General features: G+C 39.3%; 1 protein-coding gene across 1 annotated transcript; it reads right to left on the minus strand.

The window, feature by feature from the left end:
* Nucleotides 1-1001: 1001 nt before the first annotated feature.
* LOC134965137 (paraneoplastic antigen Ma1 homolog) lies at nt 1002-2393 on the minus strand. Its single transcript, XM_063941664.1, has one exon. The coding sequence runs from the start codon at nt 2391-2393 to the stop codon at nt 1002-1004; it is 1392 nt and encodes a 463-aa protein (XP_063797734.1).
* Nucleotides 2394-17159: the final 14766 nt, after the last annotated feature.

The following is a 17159-nucleotide window of genomic DNA, read 5'->3' on the forward strand; positions in this document are numbered from 1 at the left end:
GAATCCCAATGGGCAGATAAATGCTGTTTTTTCTCTGTCTTCTGGGCACATAGGGATCTGATAAAATCCATTTCTTAGGTCGAGTACAGAAAACCACCTGCTTCCTTGTAAGCAATCCAATGCCTCATCAATTTTTGGAACTGTGTACTGATCTGGTACAGTTCGAGAATTCAGTGTTCTATAATCCACACACATACGGATTTTTCCATTTTTTTTTTTTGCTATTACAATTGGAGAGGCATATGGACTACGGGACTCTATAATGATTTGGTTCTCCAGTAATCCCTTCAGATGTAACCGAACGTCTTCAAAGTCCGCAGGTGCTATCCTACGGGAGCGCTCTCTAAAAGGACTTGTGTCATTTAACTTTATGCTATGCTCTACTCCTTTTGCTTCTCCTAAATCCCATTCTCCTGTTGAGAATGCTTGTTTCCTGCATTCTAATTCCTTGATTAAAAAGGTCTGGTCTTCTTTTAATAGGTCACTTTCCTGAAAACAAACATCAAATTCGTTCATACTTTCGCTAAAATTTATTTCTGGTTGCACCAGTAATGTATGTCCTACATCTACAACTCGCCCATCTTCATTCTGGCACCAATTTGATAGTGCTTGGTATAGCTGGGTGTTAGTCCCCACAATCACAGGGGGTCCATTTCTTTCTCCCTGAATTTCAGGACATATAAGAGCAATAAAAGGTACTTCTAAAGGCTCTTCAGAGTTTTTCCTATCAAATTCAAGGGTTACTTGTACATATCCTAAGTAGGGATATTTTTCAACACTTAATCCCCAAATGACTAACCCACTGAGTGGTTGTATGGGTATATCTGATATATGATCATTATACCAAGTTTCAAAGATTATAGACACCTGGGATCCACTATCTAAAAGTACCTTACAGTTATTTCCATTAATAGATGCAGGAACTATGGGAGTAGGCCCCAATAAACCCTCTGGCACTTTTCCATTCCACCAGGAATTCCCCATTGCACAGAAGCTGACTTCTAGGGGGACTGTGAGGGGTTCACAGCCCTCCCCTGTTCGTTTCCCTGCCCCGTAGAATTTCCTTGATGAGGGTTATAATTGGTTACAGGAGTCCTTGAAGATGATCCATCAGTATTAGCATTACATTCAAAGGCTCTGTGTCCTATCCTACCACATCTAAAACATCCTCTTCCTCTATTATTGTAAGAATTTCCCCTTCCAATACCTCGATCGGATGAATTGTTATTACTCCTCTGAGAAGAATTTCCTGAGTTTCGGCTACTTTGAGAGGATATAAATTGCTCTATTTTCTTATTTTGCTCCTCTATCATTTTAACTATTTTATCTTCTAAAGGATTTATTTCTACAGAGGGTTGAACAACTTTAACTTTTTTTACGGTTTTTTCTCTCATTTCAATTAGTACTTCTTCCTGCTTTATTTCTTTTAACAATTCATTAAAAGTAAGAATAGGTTCCCTTGTTCCTGAGCATCTAAATTTATGGGCTACAGAATCAGTTGTCAATGCTCCCCTCAGTAACTGTTTCATTCTGCTTCTATCCACTTCATCCCGTGTAATTCCACCTTTTTCTACTATCTTGTATAAAAGTTTGTCCAATCTTATTAAGTACGTACTTAACTTTTCTCCAGGTTCCTGAAACGTATGATGTAATCTAGATGTTAAATCCCCTACATCTTCTAACGTACCATAGGCATAATCTAGAGCCTCGAAATACGTCTCAAGAGTAGCTTGAGGATTACTTCGTCTAGCTGCTTGTATTATTCCCATGGCGGGTCCCCTTAGGCTTTCAACCACTCTTTGTCTTTTTATTTGATCAGGGCATTGCCATTCCTCAGCTTGTTGAACAGCAGCTTCCTTCCACGATTCGTACGTTTCTTCACCCAGTGGTACAGGCACCGTCCCAGAAAATATTCGTAATCTCCTGTAGCTCCCTTCATAGTGCCAGCGTTCTAACTGGGTAACTACTCTATCTACCATCGTCTCAAACTGTGACCCATCTACATTTGCACCATTTCCTTGTGTATTACTATGTGCATTTTCCCTTTCAGGGGTATCCCTAGAAGTGGATATATGTGCATTACTAGCTTCCTCATCTTTCTTCTTAGGCCAGATAATATGCCACCTCCTCCCAATTTCCTCATTTGCCATTATCATTATTGGTATCATACATGGGTCTAGTTCCCTTTCAGTCTCTATTAATATGGCTATTTCCTCTCTCCATTTATCCACAATTTTAGGTCTTTTGACCCCATATAATTTGTCTATAATTGTTCTTATGACTTCTTCATCTGAAAATTCAGAGAAATTCCCTCCTATTGCTATACATTTTTTAGGATTTTTTTCTTTTTGCAAACACCAAGTGTATATATCCTCTCCTGTTAAATTTTCCATTTTTACTAAGATCGTAATCTCAGCAGCAATGCCTCCAAATGTAACCCCCCCTTTACCGCTCTAACTATAGGTGCTAGGTCTCTCACCAAAGGGATGGTTACTCTATCTAGTAATGTGCCTCCACCCAAGCTATTGATGGACTACAGGCTGCCTGGGATGCCTGAATTCTGGTAGTATGTAAATTATAGTAATTATGTTATCTCTAGATGAATGTCAATTAATACATATTACTCATGTACCTGTTCTTTTCTTCCAGTTCTTCAATCAACGTCCAGCAACAGCAGATGGTAAGTATAATATTTTTAATAAAAGATAACACTTCCCACACACATATATATGTATATTCAAATATATAGTTTCCTAGCTACCCCACCTTCCTATACAATTTAATTGCATGCAATACAAAAAAACTATATGGTTTAAACCTCAATAAATGAGTGACCCGGGTACTCTTAATGAAATAGATAGTGCACTATTAGGGCCCATAAAATTCATAAAAGTAATAACAATTTAACATTACACTGAAATAATAACATCTTCCTTTAGTGACTTTCAATATGTTGATGAATTGTTCAGCTCAAGGTAGAATGTTACTGTTGCAATTTCTGTTCTGTAGAGTGTCACTTATGTATCCTTTTCTCTAGCTAAATAGAAAGTATCTATTCCTTCAAGTTGGCTATCTCTTTTCCACAATAAAAGTATGCTTGTATCTACTCAATATTATATCCAACTCCTCTGTGAGGTTTATCTCTGGTGGTTTTGTCTCTTAATGCTGAACAATGCTCCCATTTACTTTTACTGTATAAATGTCCTTTTAACTCCTCTGAGGCTTTGTTTTTAAACTGTCTCTTAAGCGATGTTTTCAGTAAAGATATTAAACAAAATATATTAACAATCTTGGTTGTTTCTTAGTCTTTATCTCCTGGCTCTATGCTGTAAATACCTTAATAAGTTTCATATGATGTCATGGGGATAATAACAGTAACCTGGGTTCCACGGGCTCCTAAGAGTACTCTTTACAGTACATCAATTCACTGTACTTATTCAGGTACTGCCGGCTTTCTTTCCCCTTTACTGGTATTAAAATTAGGCAGTTTACATAGAGACAGTCAGTAACTGTAGAGGTAATTATTTGACTAGTTCATATATTCATGTTACCCCCACTCACTGGAATCATGCAGGTTGTTCAACTTCTCCAGGGCACTACCCAAATACTGTGTTACCAGAGAAAAGCACTAGGAGTATAGAGTGGCTATTATCCGCTATGCTCTCTATATTAGTAAACTGCTGCCTTAATAGTCTATGGTCACTGCTTAGTGCTGCTGCTTCTATCCTAGTATAAGTTAAATGTTCCTCAGCTTATTACTGTCTGCTGTGCATAGTATTAAGTAAGTGGTAGCTTTGTTTTTCACTTACATATCCACAGCACAACGGTACTGCTCTGAGTGCTCCCCCGACTCCTCCTCTGATCAGCAACTGTCAGGCAGGCTCCGCCCCTCTACTGCTTATTGGGCCTCTGCTTCTGCTCTGCCTCTAGAGGGAAGGGTAAGCTAATTCTGCCGTTGGCGTCAGTGTTGCCATGGCGCCATGCCATCACCTCCGATGGATCCAGCCTTGCACCGCCGCTCACCCGAACATCACCGTCGGCACAACACCACAGCGGCGGCTCCTGGCGCGATCTCCGCCTCTCCACCTGACACCTCAGCGATAACAAGGTCAGTCAGCAGCAGCTTCCTGGCGCATTGTCTATTTATCCCTTCCAATTGCCCTCTCTGGCTGCGCACCCTAAGCTACTCCTGCCGCTGCTGTAATGTTTACAGTGCTACAGCTCTTAGCAGCGCTGGAGACCTAGGTGCGAGCACTGAGAGGGGGATCTGCAGTCTAACGTCCGCCGGCGGGAGCGCCTTATATATACATATCTACCCGCTCGCGGACCCTTTCTCTTGCACACGGCCCGCTGTTACCGGCTCGTGGCCCCCTCTAGTATTGCACACGGCTCTCTGTTACCGGCTCGTGGCCCCCTCTAGTATTGCACACGGCCCTCTGTTACCGGCGCGCGGGTCCTCCCCCACAGCAGCAACAACCCTTAAAACCCTATCCACTAGTATTATTATTAAACCCACCTCACCCATCACTGTGCTATCCTGCCCCTTCACCAATCCATCAATACAGCTCCGATGGGTATATATATATATACATATACAGGCACAATAAATGTACACGTTACCCTACTGTTTATAAAACATATATACATCTACTATTCCCACATATAAATTTCATTAACATATATATACATATTACCAAAATACAATTATATCAGTTTATAACCTCTATGTCTATTTATACATATATATATATATATATATTATATTATATAGCCTGATATAAGGCTACAACATTTAATGATGACAATAGCATGTGCAGTGTGTGCAGTATAAGGTACAGCGGCAGTATGAATAGGAGCTATGAGACGTCCTACAATATTATTAGCGGCACACTGTGCCGCTAATACACTGTGTAAAAATATTTGCATACTTACACCATACTCACCTTGCATCACTAAACAGAATACAATTTTATGTGTATATATGCATGTGCATATATACAATACATCACTTTACACTCCAGGACATTTTCACTACTTTCACTTGGAAGGCATTCTTAAAAATTTAATTTTTACACATATCAGTGTATTCACGGTAAGATGTAATACATGTGAATGAATATAGACATGTATCTTCTCAAAACATTTTAACACATAAATAATAGAATCATATCAATTATGGAAGGTAATATGAGTGAATCACAACAGTATTACATTTAAATACAGAATTTATTATAGGGATTATTATTACAAATGCACATTTTACAGGTATTTATGTATGAATAAAATCTTTTTATTAAATGCAATCAATGAGAACATATCTGTTGCATGTAGATTGGTATAATACATTTTGATTACTATTTTCCAGCTACAGCCTAAACCTGTATCTGTTAATATAATTAATCTACAATCCAGGCATCTACAATGGACAAATGAGGATATGGATTAAAAATATGATTTATATATTTAAATGATCAAAGGCAGTTACTGTACATGTTACTGGGTTTTCCAGTTTAACTACCAGAGAATTATTTTAGGTGGATGGCTTCAAATGTACACCTGTAGCTTGCTACAAATAATGAGATCAGTGAATGAGAGCCGAGCTGCCAGTTCAAGGAGTAACGGACGGGAGGTTGGAAAACACCCCACCCGCCAATACAATTGGATAGTGAGTATCATGAATGATCCAATTGGTCTCCTTACCCTATAAATACTGTCCAGAGGTGGGTGCCACACGCTAGAGCCCAGAGGAAGCTCTAACATAGAGCGAAATGCACATTGGTTTAGCCGTGTGCCGCTAAAAATACTGTATAATGTTTTATAGCTCCTAATCGTACTACCGCTGTACCTCACATTGTATAATGTCTCATAGTCTCTAATCGCATTACCGCTGTATTTTACACTGCACGTGCCACACATGCTGCTGTGATTATAGTGTAGTCGTGTGCCGCTAATAATATTGTAGGACGTCTCATAGCTTCTATTCATACTGCCGCTGCACATGCTATTGTGATCATTAAATATGAAAACAGTGGGCTGCGGGTGAATGATTGCTGGGTATAGGATGCCCCTACTGGGTATAGGATGCCCCTACTGTTGCTTATAAAATACAGAGTAACAGAGAGGAAATAATTATCAGACATATACTTGCAATCTACACCAACAGTCAGCAGCTTGGCATGTAATTAAGGACATGGTAAATACTACTGTAATTGCACCGTACACTGTGCATGCCGCATAGGCAAATGCTAATGTAGAATCACTGTAGCAGATTACTGGTATATTGTTATCTGATAAAGGGTGGTTCCGTTGTGATTTACTAAACATGGAATGACAGACAACATACAATAATTAGTGTACATCGTCACCCTACACTGACAGCCAGCAGCTGAGTCATATATATAGTTATCACTCTGACAATACCTCAATATGATATGACAGAGGAGTCACTAACTACAAAACAGCACTTGATAACTTACAATTTGATTGAATAGCCCAATGGGAAATAATGTGCAAAATAAACACACTACCTTGTTCCAAAAGGGAATTGATAATGGGGGTAATTCCAAGTTGATCGCAGCAGGATTTTTGATAGCAGTTGGGCAAAAACAAGTGCACTGCAGGGGAGGCAGATATAACATGTGCAGAGAGAACTAGATTTCGGTGGGGTGTGTTCAATCTGCAATCTAATTTGCAGTTTAAAAATAAAGCAGACAGTATTTACCATGCACAGAAACAAAATAACCCACCCAAATCTAACTCTTTCTGCATGTTATATCTGCCTCCCCTGCAGTCCACATGGTTTTGCCCAATTGCAATCAAAAATCCTGCTGCAATCAACTTGGAATTACCCCCAATGTACGTACATGATTAACGGTGAAATACAGTTTTGTGTATTGAGCACTTTGATTGCATAGCAACAAATAAACATGCAATCGTACAGAAATATATACGATCAATGTCCTGTTCACTGTACAGCACTGACATATAAAGAGAGCTTCTAAGTATATTTCTACCCAATTTCAGGGAACATAACATTATCCTATAGGGACATATTCATAGAAGTTCTTTATGTACTATTATGTGATACACATTTTCAGTTATCACAGAATACGGTCAAACCATTTTCAACTGTATTTTGTCAGTGTTTATTTCATCAGCACAACAGTGCTATTGTGCACTAGATACATATGTGTCTGGTCTGCCAATAGATACATGGTTAGAAAGAACCAGTTAAATGTATCCACTTGAAGGGCAACATATTGTACTGTCAGCTGTAGAGAACAAATCACTCCAGTAAATATACAGTTACCCTTATCTGCAAGTATGCATACCTATTATTGCACAACGGATACACTATAAGAAAGGAGAGACAGACAAGAGAACACAATGTGTCAGACAAGAGACTACAGTGTTGGGACCTAAATATAATATATAGAAATATTGGAGCATAATAACATCATAACTCATCATAAGAGTACAATTATTATATATAAGACATAGAGACAGCACATGATTTAGTTTTACATTTTATTATTATTTTTCACACAGACAAGAATTTGTCTAAAAACTTTCCTTATCCCGTTTCTATCTTTCCATTCTTTTTAAATATTTCACCTTGTATGACCTCATACCTAGGTCATAATAACACCACATGTGGGATTACGAATGAAAATATAAATTATATTCCACATAGGTATTGTTATTTATCTCTACTTCCTGAAATGTTTATTTAACAACAAATAAATGCAATAAAATCAAGAATTTACATTATAGCTATATACAATATATGTGAATGGAATAGAGTGCACCCAGAAAAACTGATCCCTGTCATTGAGCTATTTCATACCTATCTTTTGGATCAGTGGGTAGCACCAGTGTTTTCAACGTATGTGGATTATACACATTAGAAATTAAATATACAATCCCATATATTACCATTTATTATAATTAGTTATGGTGCGGGATATTATCTCCCAAACTTGTATTCAGGATTTCCTTTATATACCGTTTCCCTCCTAGCACAGAACATCAAACGGTACCTTTACTTTTCTTTTGCATTATTAGCAATAGATTACATATCATTTGCTATAATATTTTCCTACTCATGTGGAAAAGAAGATGAGCAGCTTTAGCCTCAGTAAAGATTTAGGGAATAGAAGGGAAAAATGGAATGAGGATTAGGGATCCTTATTTGGAGAGACCCATGGTGCCAGTAAATCAACCCATTGGATGAATGATCTGATTGAATTGAAAAATATATTATATGAACAAAGCAAAGTACACTGGAGTAAATCAACCTTTGAAAATTATATCAAGTATGATATGACCCAGAGGGGTCTAAGACCAAAGTTATTCCCATCCTCTGAATTAGAGAAAGATCTTAAAAAAGAGTGGGAGATGGCACTTCTAAAATGTTCAAAGAATCTCATGGTCATTCTTGTCAAACATGACACTCAAATTTTGAATCGCTGTTCAACTGAAGTGAAAGACTGAAAACATATGAAAAAGAAGAAGAATTTCAAGAAATGCATGAGAAATATAAAGCAGATTTAGATTGGTTTGAGAAGGGACTGATGGAACATAAACGATCTAAATTCGTGAAAGACAAGAATGATTATGTTCATGAAAAAGTTTATAAATGGAACTTAAGATCGCAGAGAAGAAACCATGACAACTTCATGAATTTGTATTTATCTCTACTTCCTGAAATGTTTATTTAACGACAAATAAATACAATAAAATCAAGAATTTACATTAAAGCTATATACAATATATGTAAATGGGATAGAGTGCACCCAGAAAAACTGATCCCTGTCATTGAGCTATGTCATACCTATCTTTTGGATCAGTGGGTAGCACCAGTGTTTTCAATGTATGCGGATTATGCACATTAGAAATTAAACATACAATCCGCTATATTATCATGTATTATAATTAGTTCTGGTGCAGGATATTTTCTCCCAAATTATGTGATATTTGTAATCAAATTTATATATGTGCAATGGTTGTCAAGATACTGAACAATTTATCCATAACATTATGTATATAAATTTATACAGCGCGAGACAGTTGTCAGCTGTCAATGTGATCTTACTATGCAGTTGCAATATGTCTCTTTTGCTGACCGCGGGCTGCTGTGGTGATAGCCTTCAGGGAAGGAAGAGTGGGTCCCTCTCCCTGACTGTGAGCCTCTATAGTAGTAGCCTGCAGGGCAGGAAGAGGTGGTCCCCCGTGCTGATCTACACTCTGACCATGGGCCAGGGTTGATAGAGGATGCTGATTGGTGAGGGTGTCTAAGAGGAGCCAATGGAAGCTTTCTGTTCAGCGTGAGCCCATTGTTTAGAGACATAAAAGGGGATCCTTTGCACTGATCAGGAGCCTGATCATCCCCTTGGTGAGAGAGCAGCTACTGGGTGCTTCCCCGTCGCTATACATAAGAGCTGGCTATAACATTTGGTGGAGGATAGCTCCAGGACTGTAGCTGGTGTGGCTTACGATCATTAGGTCGACATGACTTAGATCCACTATTGGTCGACATGCATTAGGTCAACATGGTCATTAGGTCGACATGTAAAAGGTCAACATAGAAAAAGGTCGACATGAGTTGTTCACTTTCTTTTCATTTTTTGAACTTTTTCATACTTTACGAACCACGTGGACTACAATTGGGAACAGTAACCTGTGCTGAATGCAGCTGTAGCGGAGCGACGGCCCTTGCCTGAAGCATGGAGAGTGAAGCCAGCCATGCGAGGGGACATGGAGCACTAATTGGGGTTCCCCATCACTTCACTTTAATGTTGTGATGCTGCTGAGCTTTCTCCAGCCCCACACAATGACAGCATTGCATTCAGGGCAGAGTCACTGACAGCACAGTGATTGATGGAAACAGGACAGCACCCTTCACCTCAATCTTAGTAAAGAGTGAGAGGACTGGAGGTAAAACACACACACTCACTCTGACTTGGTGTTAAACCCCAAAGCTCATTTAAGCAGCAGTTTTCTTAAGCTTATATATATATTGCCTTAAGTTATAATGCTAATACTGCCTATTTTCCCCACCATGACAGCTACAGCTCATATATATATATATATATATATATATATCTATCTTCACATGTCTGTTTGCTGCATGAGCGCTTTTGATCCATGTGTGAAATTCTATTGTGGAGGTTTAATTTCCTAAAAATTGTTTTAATTCCTGCTATACAATTATGATGAATTGTTGCAAGTTCCATTTAACTTCATTTTGGTATAAAAGCTCTGTAGTATTTTCAGGTGTTCTCAATGACACCTTCTTATACACACATCTTACTAATAGATGAGCTTTACCAAGATTGTGGGGCACTATTGAAAACTAAATTTTTGAGAAAAAAAATATTTATTGAGGTCGGTACATGACCGCTATACATTTGATTTTAATTGGGTAACCTAGACCTGCTTTCAATGCTGAACTACCTCTGATGAAGTTGATTAGACAAAACGCATAGGGTCTGTCAGTCATAAGGGTGAAATCCAACCTGTGAAGATTCTCCCTTTTGAGCTCACACCTTACTAAGGTGAGAGGTGGTCTTCAGTATGTCGGCTGTTGCGATCCTGGCACTCAGTATACTGGTGCTGGAATCCCGACACCCGGCATACCGTCAATTATTCCCCTTGAAGGGAGAATAAATAGTGTAGCACGCCACCATGCCCGCAGCGAGCCTGTATGGGACTCATTTGTGTTCACCCAGCTGCCGGTATGCCGATCCCAGCCACCGGCATACCATACTACAACCAAGGTGAGGGAGGATCTAATATACCACCATCACATTCTGGATAATTCTTATTGTTCCACAAATTTTATCTTTGTACTATATATATATATATATATATATATATATATATATATATATATGTATACAGTAGTTGTGTGCATTTAGTGCATATATACAAACACACACAAATATATATATATATATATATATATATATATACAGTATATATATATATATATATGTGTATATACACACACAACATATATATATATATATATATATGTTGTGTGTATATGTGTGTATACTGGGGTCTGCCGGTTTGAGGGATATCTGATTTTAATAGTTTTGAATTTTGTTATTCATTTTATTTTCAAGTATTTATTTATTATTATTTTTTTATTAAATTATTAATTTTTTTAGAAGGGGGAGGTTCTAAATTACTGCCTTGCCCCTGGTGCAGTGAGTCCTAGTTACGGCCATGCCCTATGCATCACCCATTGTTATTGCATGATAAAATAATGGGAAACTTAGTATGAGGTTTCCCATTCACAATCAATGAACAGTGCATGACGAATATGTGGTTCCTAAAATAGAGGAAGCCTTAGACTGCCTTCAGGAGAGCTATTCGTTCACATTATTAGATCTCCGTAATGGATTTTATCAAATTTCTATGTGTCCAATGGATAGAGAAAAGACTGCTTTTATCTGTCCTTTGGGATATTTTGAATTTTTGAGCATGCCCCAGGGAATTAAAGATGCACCAGCTACTTTCCAATGAGCGATGGATAAGATCATTGGGGACATGAACTACACACAAGTCATTGTATATCTAGATAACATTATAGTGTTCGGTAACATCTTAGGGGAGCACAATAGGACGTTATTGAAAGTGCTGGATAGATTGAAGGAAGAGGGATTGAAACTGTCTTTATACCTGGGGCATATTGTAAGCAAAGATGAGGTATCCACAGATCCGTCTAAAGTTGAGGCAGTGAACAAATGGACACGACCTAAAAGTTGAGAGAGTTAAGGTCTTTGGATTCTGTGGATATTAGAGATGGTTTATACCAAACTAACCAAGGATCGCTAAACAACTTACTGATCTTACAAAAAGGTATCCCAGCAAACAGAATAAAAATGTAAAGGGAAGAGGAGAACCTGCACAGTTTAAACTCAAAGTTATTGATTTATGCAAAGACAGGTGGATGCCTGAATGTGAAGAACCATTTTTGAATAAAAAAAAAATGCTTAACCAATGCCCCCATATTAGCTTATGATGATCCCAAATCATCATATGTGGTACATGTGGATATATCACTGTAAGGAATAAGAGGGGTATTGTACCAAAAATGCCATGATGAATTGAAACCTGTGTCATTTGCCAGTAGAGGTTTTTCTAAAAGTGAAAGGAGATATCCAACACATAAATTGTAGTTCTTGTCTCTCAAGTGTTGCATTGGAGAAAAATTCCATGATTACTTGTATGGAGTCACCTTTGAAGTACATAAAGACAACTGCTTGACTGGACGCTACTGGTCACCGGTGGTTGGAAGCATTGGTGATTTATGACTTTAATCTAAAATACCATCCTGTCATAAACAACATTGACGATGATAGTTTGTCACGAATTCCAGGCCAAGTAACAGAGAAGACCCAAGAAGAAGAATGTGTGGAGGTGCCAGCTGGGCACATAAAGGGAATATGTCAGAAAACCTGTATGATACAAGAGACTATGCCCAAACATGATGGATATATAAATATGTTAGGGGCGAAATCAGATGAGTTGCCTTTATCTTTCTGTTGGATAAGTCAAATGGAAATGGAAGGGTTACCCAAGATTAGTCAACAGCAAACGAGAAAGGACCAATAACAAGACCCCCATACAGGGTATGTCATCTCTCAATTAACTGGTAAAAAATATACATGACATTTGAATGTGAGTGGGAGCTATAGAAATCTGCTAAATAGGCAACATAACAATTTGGTCATGAAAGATAGGTTGCTCTATAGGCGAAAGCAGAAGTTCGGAAAGAAAGATGGGTATCAATTAGTGTTACCTGAGAAATTCAGAAAAATGGCTCTGCAGGCTTTACATGACAAACACGGTCACTTAGGGAGTGATAAAACTGCAGGATTAGTGACAGATAGGTTTTATTGGATTGGAGTAGAGAAAGATATTGAAAATTATTGTAAAACATGTGGAAACTGTATTGCACGGAAGACTGTTCCATCAAAAGGGGCACCACTATTTACTGTTCACAGTAATGAGCCCATGGATGTAGTCTGTATGGACTATTTAACCTTAGAGGTGGAAACAGAAAAGAAATGTAATATATTAGTGGTAACAGACCACTTTACTCATTGAGCACAAGCATATGTAATGCCCAATCAGAAAGCTGTAACACTGGCAAATACATTGTAGGAGAAGTTTTTTTTATCCAAAATGGTATACCCAACAGATTACATTGACTCCCTTTTATAAATATCATTGGAAGAAACACATAAATTGTTTAGTCCATGCGTACAATTGTACCAGGAATGAGACAACATCTTACTATTTAATGCTTGGGAGGGAAGCAAAAATCCTCATAGACGTCAGTCTAGGGGTAACTCCTACAAAGAAGTCATCTGTTTCTCACACTAAGTACTGTATGTGATGTAATATTGAGAATGAATGAATTGCAGTACATTACATGAAAAACCACAGAAGCCAGCACATTGTCTTCTAACAAGATAAAATACTCTGTATGAAAAGAGAAATAGAAATACGGAATAAACAGCTGAGTGATAAAGTCACCATTAGTTTCTATTCTGCTTCCTCAATCATTGGCGGTTTTTGTTTTTGCTAAGGCATGCAGCAAAGCAGATAGAAAACCCATACACTCCCAGATCACACACCTGTGTACATCCACACCCAGACCGCACACCTGTGTACATCCACACACAGATCACACACCTGTGAACATCCACACCCGGACTACACACCTGTGTACATCCACACACAGACCACACACCTGTGTGCAATCACACACAGATCACACACCTGTGTACAGCCACGCCCAGGTCACACACCTGTGTACATCCACACCCAGGCCACACACCTGTGTACATCCACACACAGATCACACACCTGTGTACATGACATTTCAAAAACCTGAGAACATTTTAAAATTGGAATTGAGGAAAATCTCAAAATTCAAGATCATAATAAAGTGCAACATCTGGAACACTAAAGCTATTTTCTTTACAGCACATGCTCAAATGCACCTTATTTTCCAAGAAGGGTATTGTAAGGTAGATGTTCATCTTATAGTCTTTGGAAACAAAGGCATAAAAATAAGAGCCACCCTCTATGAGAAGGGTGGGAAGACTGTATGCCCTCCTCCAACAATTTACATTGTCAATTATAGTTCATAAGACATTCAAATACTTGTGTGACCAGTCCTTATTGTTGATGCAATGCTACACGTTGTAAACAAATTATATGGGATGCAAATGGTCAGAAGATTGGCACCGGAATCCCGACACCTGTCAGAATGCCGACGCCAGTATCCCGAATGGGCGTATCTGCCTATGGTTAAGGTTAGGCTACGTGGTTTAGGGTAATGCTGCAGGGGGGAAGGGGTAGGGTTAGGCTACGGGGTGGGAGGGTTGGAATTATGGGGAGGTTTACGGTTACCTTCTGTTCCCACCCCATTCGGGATTCTGGCAGTCGTGATGCCAGATTCGGCAATTTCACCTCTGGCATCCTGAGTGCCGGTCTTCTGAACCAACCCCATACATCGTGAAATGCCTACCACAACTTAGTCACTCTGAGAAGAGTAGCTTGCCGAAATGTTCTTTCATTTTTGCATGTTTTTCAATCCACACAGAGTGTACTGGAGAAGCTGAGCTGTGACTATATCAGCACAGAAATTAGTATTACACACATACAGCATAAATGACTTTACAGTCTCTGTTCTGGGCTGTGGTTCATACCGGATGTAGCCAAGATTCCGGCGGTCAGCATACCAATGCCAGGATACCAGCCGCCAGGATGCCGGCAGGGAGCTGATGGCTATTCCCACTTGTGGGTGTCCACAACACCCATAGAGTTGGAATAGAACTTGTGGCAATTGCAGTGATCAACCCTGCTCGCAAGGTGCTCCGTTGCGCTCGCACCCCTGCTGGCATTCTGGCGGACAGGATCCCAGCGTCAGAATGCTGACTGCCGGGATCCGGATCGCCAGGATCCCGATCCCAACCAGTTCATACTACAATCAAATCAATTACTCAATGACCTTTAATAAACAATCTATATATTAGACGCCTCTCAATGTAACATGTTACAAGATACAGCACAGTAATGCACATTATCATTGGGAAGCTAGGTTGCAGCAGCCAGCATTCCTGCACAATATAGGTGCTGTGGATAGAGATAAATCACAGTATTCAAGATGTTGCCTCATTATACTCCCATTATATAAATCACCAGTGAGGCCACATCTTGAATACTGTGTGCAATTTTGGGCACCATATTACAAAAAGGATATCCTGGAGCTAGAAAAGGTTCAGAGGCAGGCGACCAAACTAATCAAGGGCACGGAGATGCTGGAATATGAGGAAAGGCTTGCAAGGCTAGGCATGTTTACATTGGAAAAGAGGAGACTAAGAGGGGACATGATCAACATCTACAAATATATAAAGGGTCAATACACAGAGCTTAGGAGGGACTTGTTTTCTATAAGATCAGCACAGAGGACACGTGGTCACTCGCTTAGGTTAGAGGAGAGGAGTTCCGCACATTGAGGCGAAAAGGTTTTTTCCCAGTAAGGACAATACGTGTTTGGAATTCCCTGCCTAAGAGAGAAGTAATGGCGGACTCAGTTAACACCTTTAAGAATGGGTTAGATAAATTCCTAATATTCAGGGTTATGGTGCGTAGGCACACATTATAGTTAATATAACAAGTCCTAACATAAAAATAACTAGTCCTATAATAAGACTGCATAGGAGACCACAAATAGGTTGAACTCGATGGACAATTGTCTTTTTTCAACCTTAGTTACTATGTTACTATGTTACTATGCTGTAATTGCCTCTGAGACTAATGGTGTAAATTGACCCACTGAAACAATGGGGACCGTATTTACCTTCTCCTTTCTTATGAGTACATTGTGTCCTTAGCAGAGACAGCTGTCATTCTCCTGTTTGTCACCTGCACAATAACCAGTATAGTCTATATTTTCTGTATTGACCAATTGACCGGTCTGGTAATGTGACATTCCTTAAACATTGTGTATCACTGTCACTGCTCAAACGCAAGAACAAAGGCCACGAGTACCGACTACCTTATAAATGTCCATCCTGCCGCAGTACCCAGCAGACAGAGCAGAAGAAGCCTCCACAGAGTCTGATCCAGGCAGGTGTGTATAAGATTTATCTTCTCTTTTGCATTTTTATTGCTGCTCCATATCCACTTATACACAAGAGCACATGAGTTTGGGCAAATCTGGGGTGCCATCAGAAATCTAGCGACTGCATACAATGTCATTGTCTGTTAAGGATAGTACGCACGGGGAGCTGTGATCAGAGATGTGTGCTGAGCGATCTAGCACAGACCGCTCAGCACACATATCTCCACCCACACAGCACAGGGGGACACTCATTTCACCAAGCGGTGAAATTAAGGATGCCCTAGATCATGCCTGCATGCAGGCCACTCTAGCACCGGCGATAGCGTCACACGGGGCCGCGCATCGTTGTCACCGGCACCCCCACACATGAAGCGATGTGTTCTTAATTTCTAAGCAATCTAGTCAGATTGCTTAGAAATGAAATGAACATGATTCAGTGTGTACCCCCCTTTACACTCCTCATTCCACTTATTAATAATATTCCCTATTGTTGACTAGTATATAAAACTATACTTTATAAAGTTGATATTAATCTGGTGGCTATGGTGTACTGCTAGTACAGTTATGGTGGCTAATGTAAGAAGTAGATTTCCAGTCTGATGACTTGTGTATAAAAGAGACCTCTGGTGGCTAGTGTATAAGACATAACTCCAGTATGGTGGCTAGTGTATAAGACATAACTCCAGTATGGTGGCTAGTGTATAACACAGAACTCCAGGCTGGTGGCTAGTGTATAATGGAAGCATCTAATCTGATGGCTAGTGTATAAAACAGACCTCTATTACAGTTATGGTGGCTAGTGTATAAAACATACCTCTATTACAGTTATGGTGACCAATGTATATCACAGAACTACAGTCTGGTGGGTAGTGTATAAAGGAGGCATCCAGTCTGATGACTAGTGTATAAAACAGACCTCTATTCTATTACAGTTATGGTGGCTAGTGTATAAAACATACCTCTATTACAGTTATGGTATCCCTTGTGTAGCACATGACTTCAGTCTGGT

Source organism: Pseudophryne corroboree, chromosome 10 (genome assembly GCF_028390025.1).
Source record: "Pseudophryne corroboree isolate aPseCor3 chromosome 10, aPseCor3.hap2, whole genome shotgun sequence".
Taxonomy (NCBI): domain Eukaryota; kingdom Metazoa; phylum Chordata; class Amphibia; order Anura; family Myobatrachidae; genus Pseudophryne; species Pseudophryne corroboree.

Coding starts and splice junctions, on each gene's coding strand:
- LOC134965137 (XM_063941664.1), bottom strand. CDS start 2,393: ATGGAAAATTTAACAGGAGAGGATATATACACTTGGTGTTTGCAAAAA.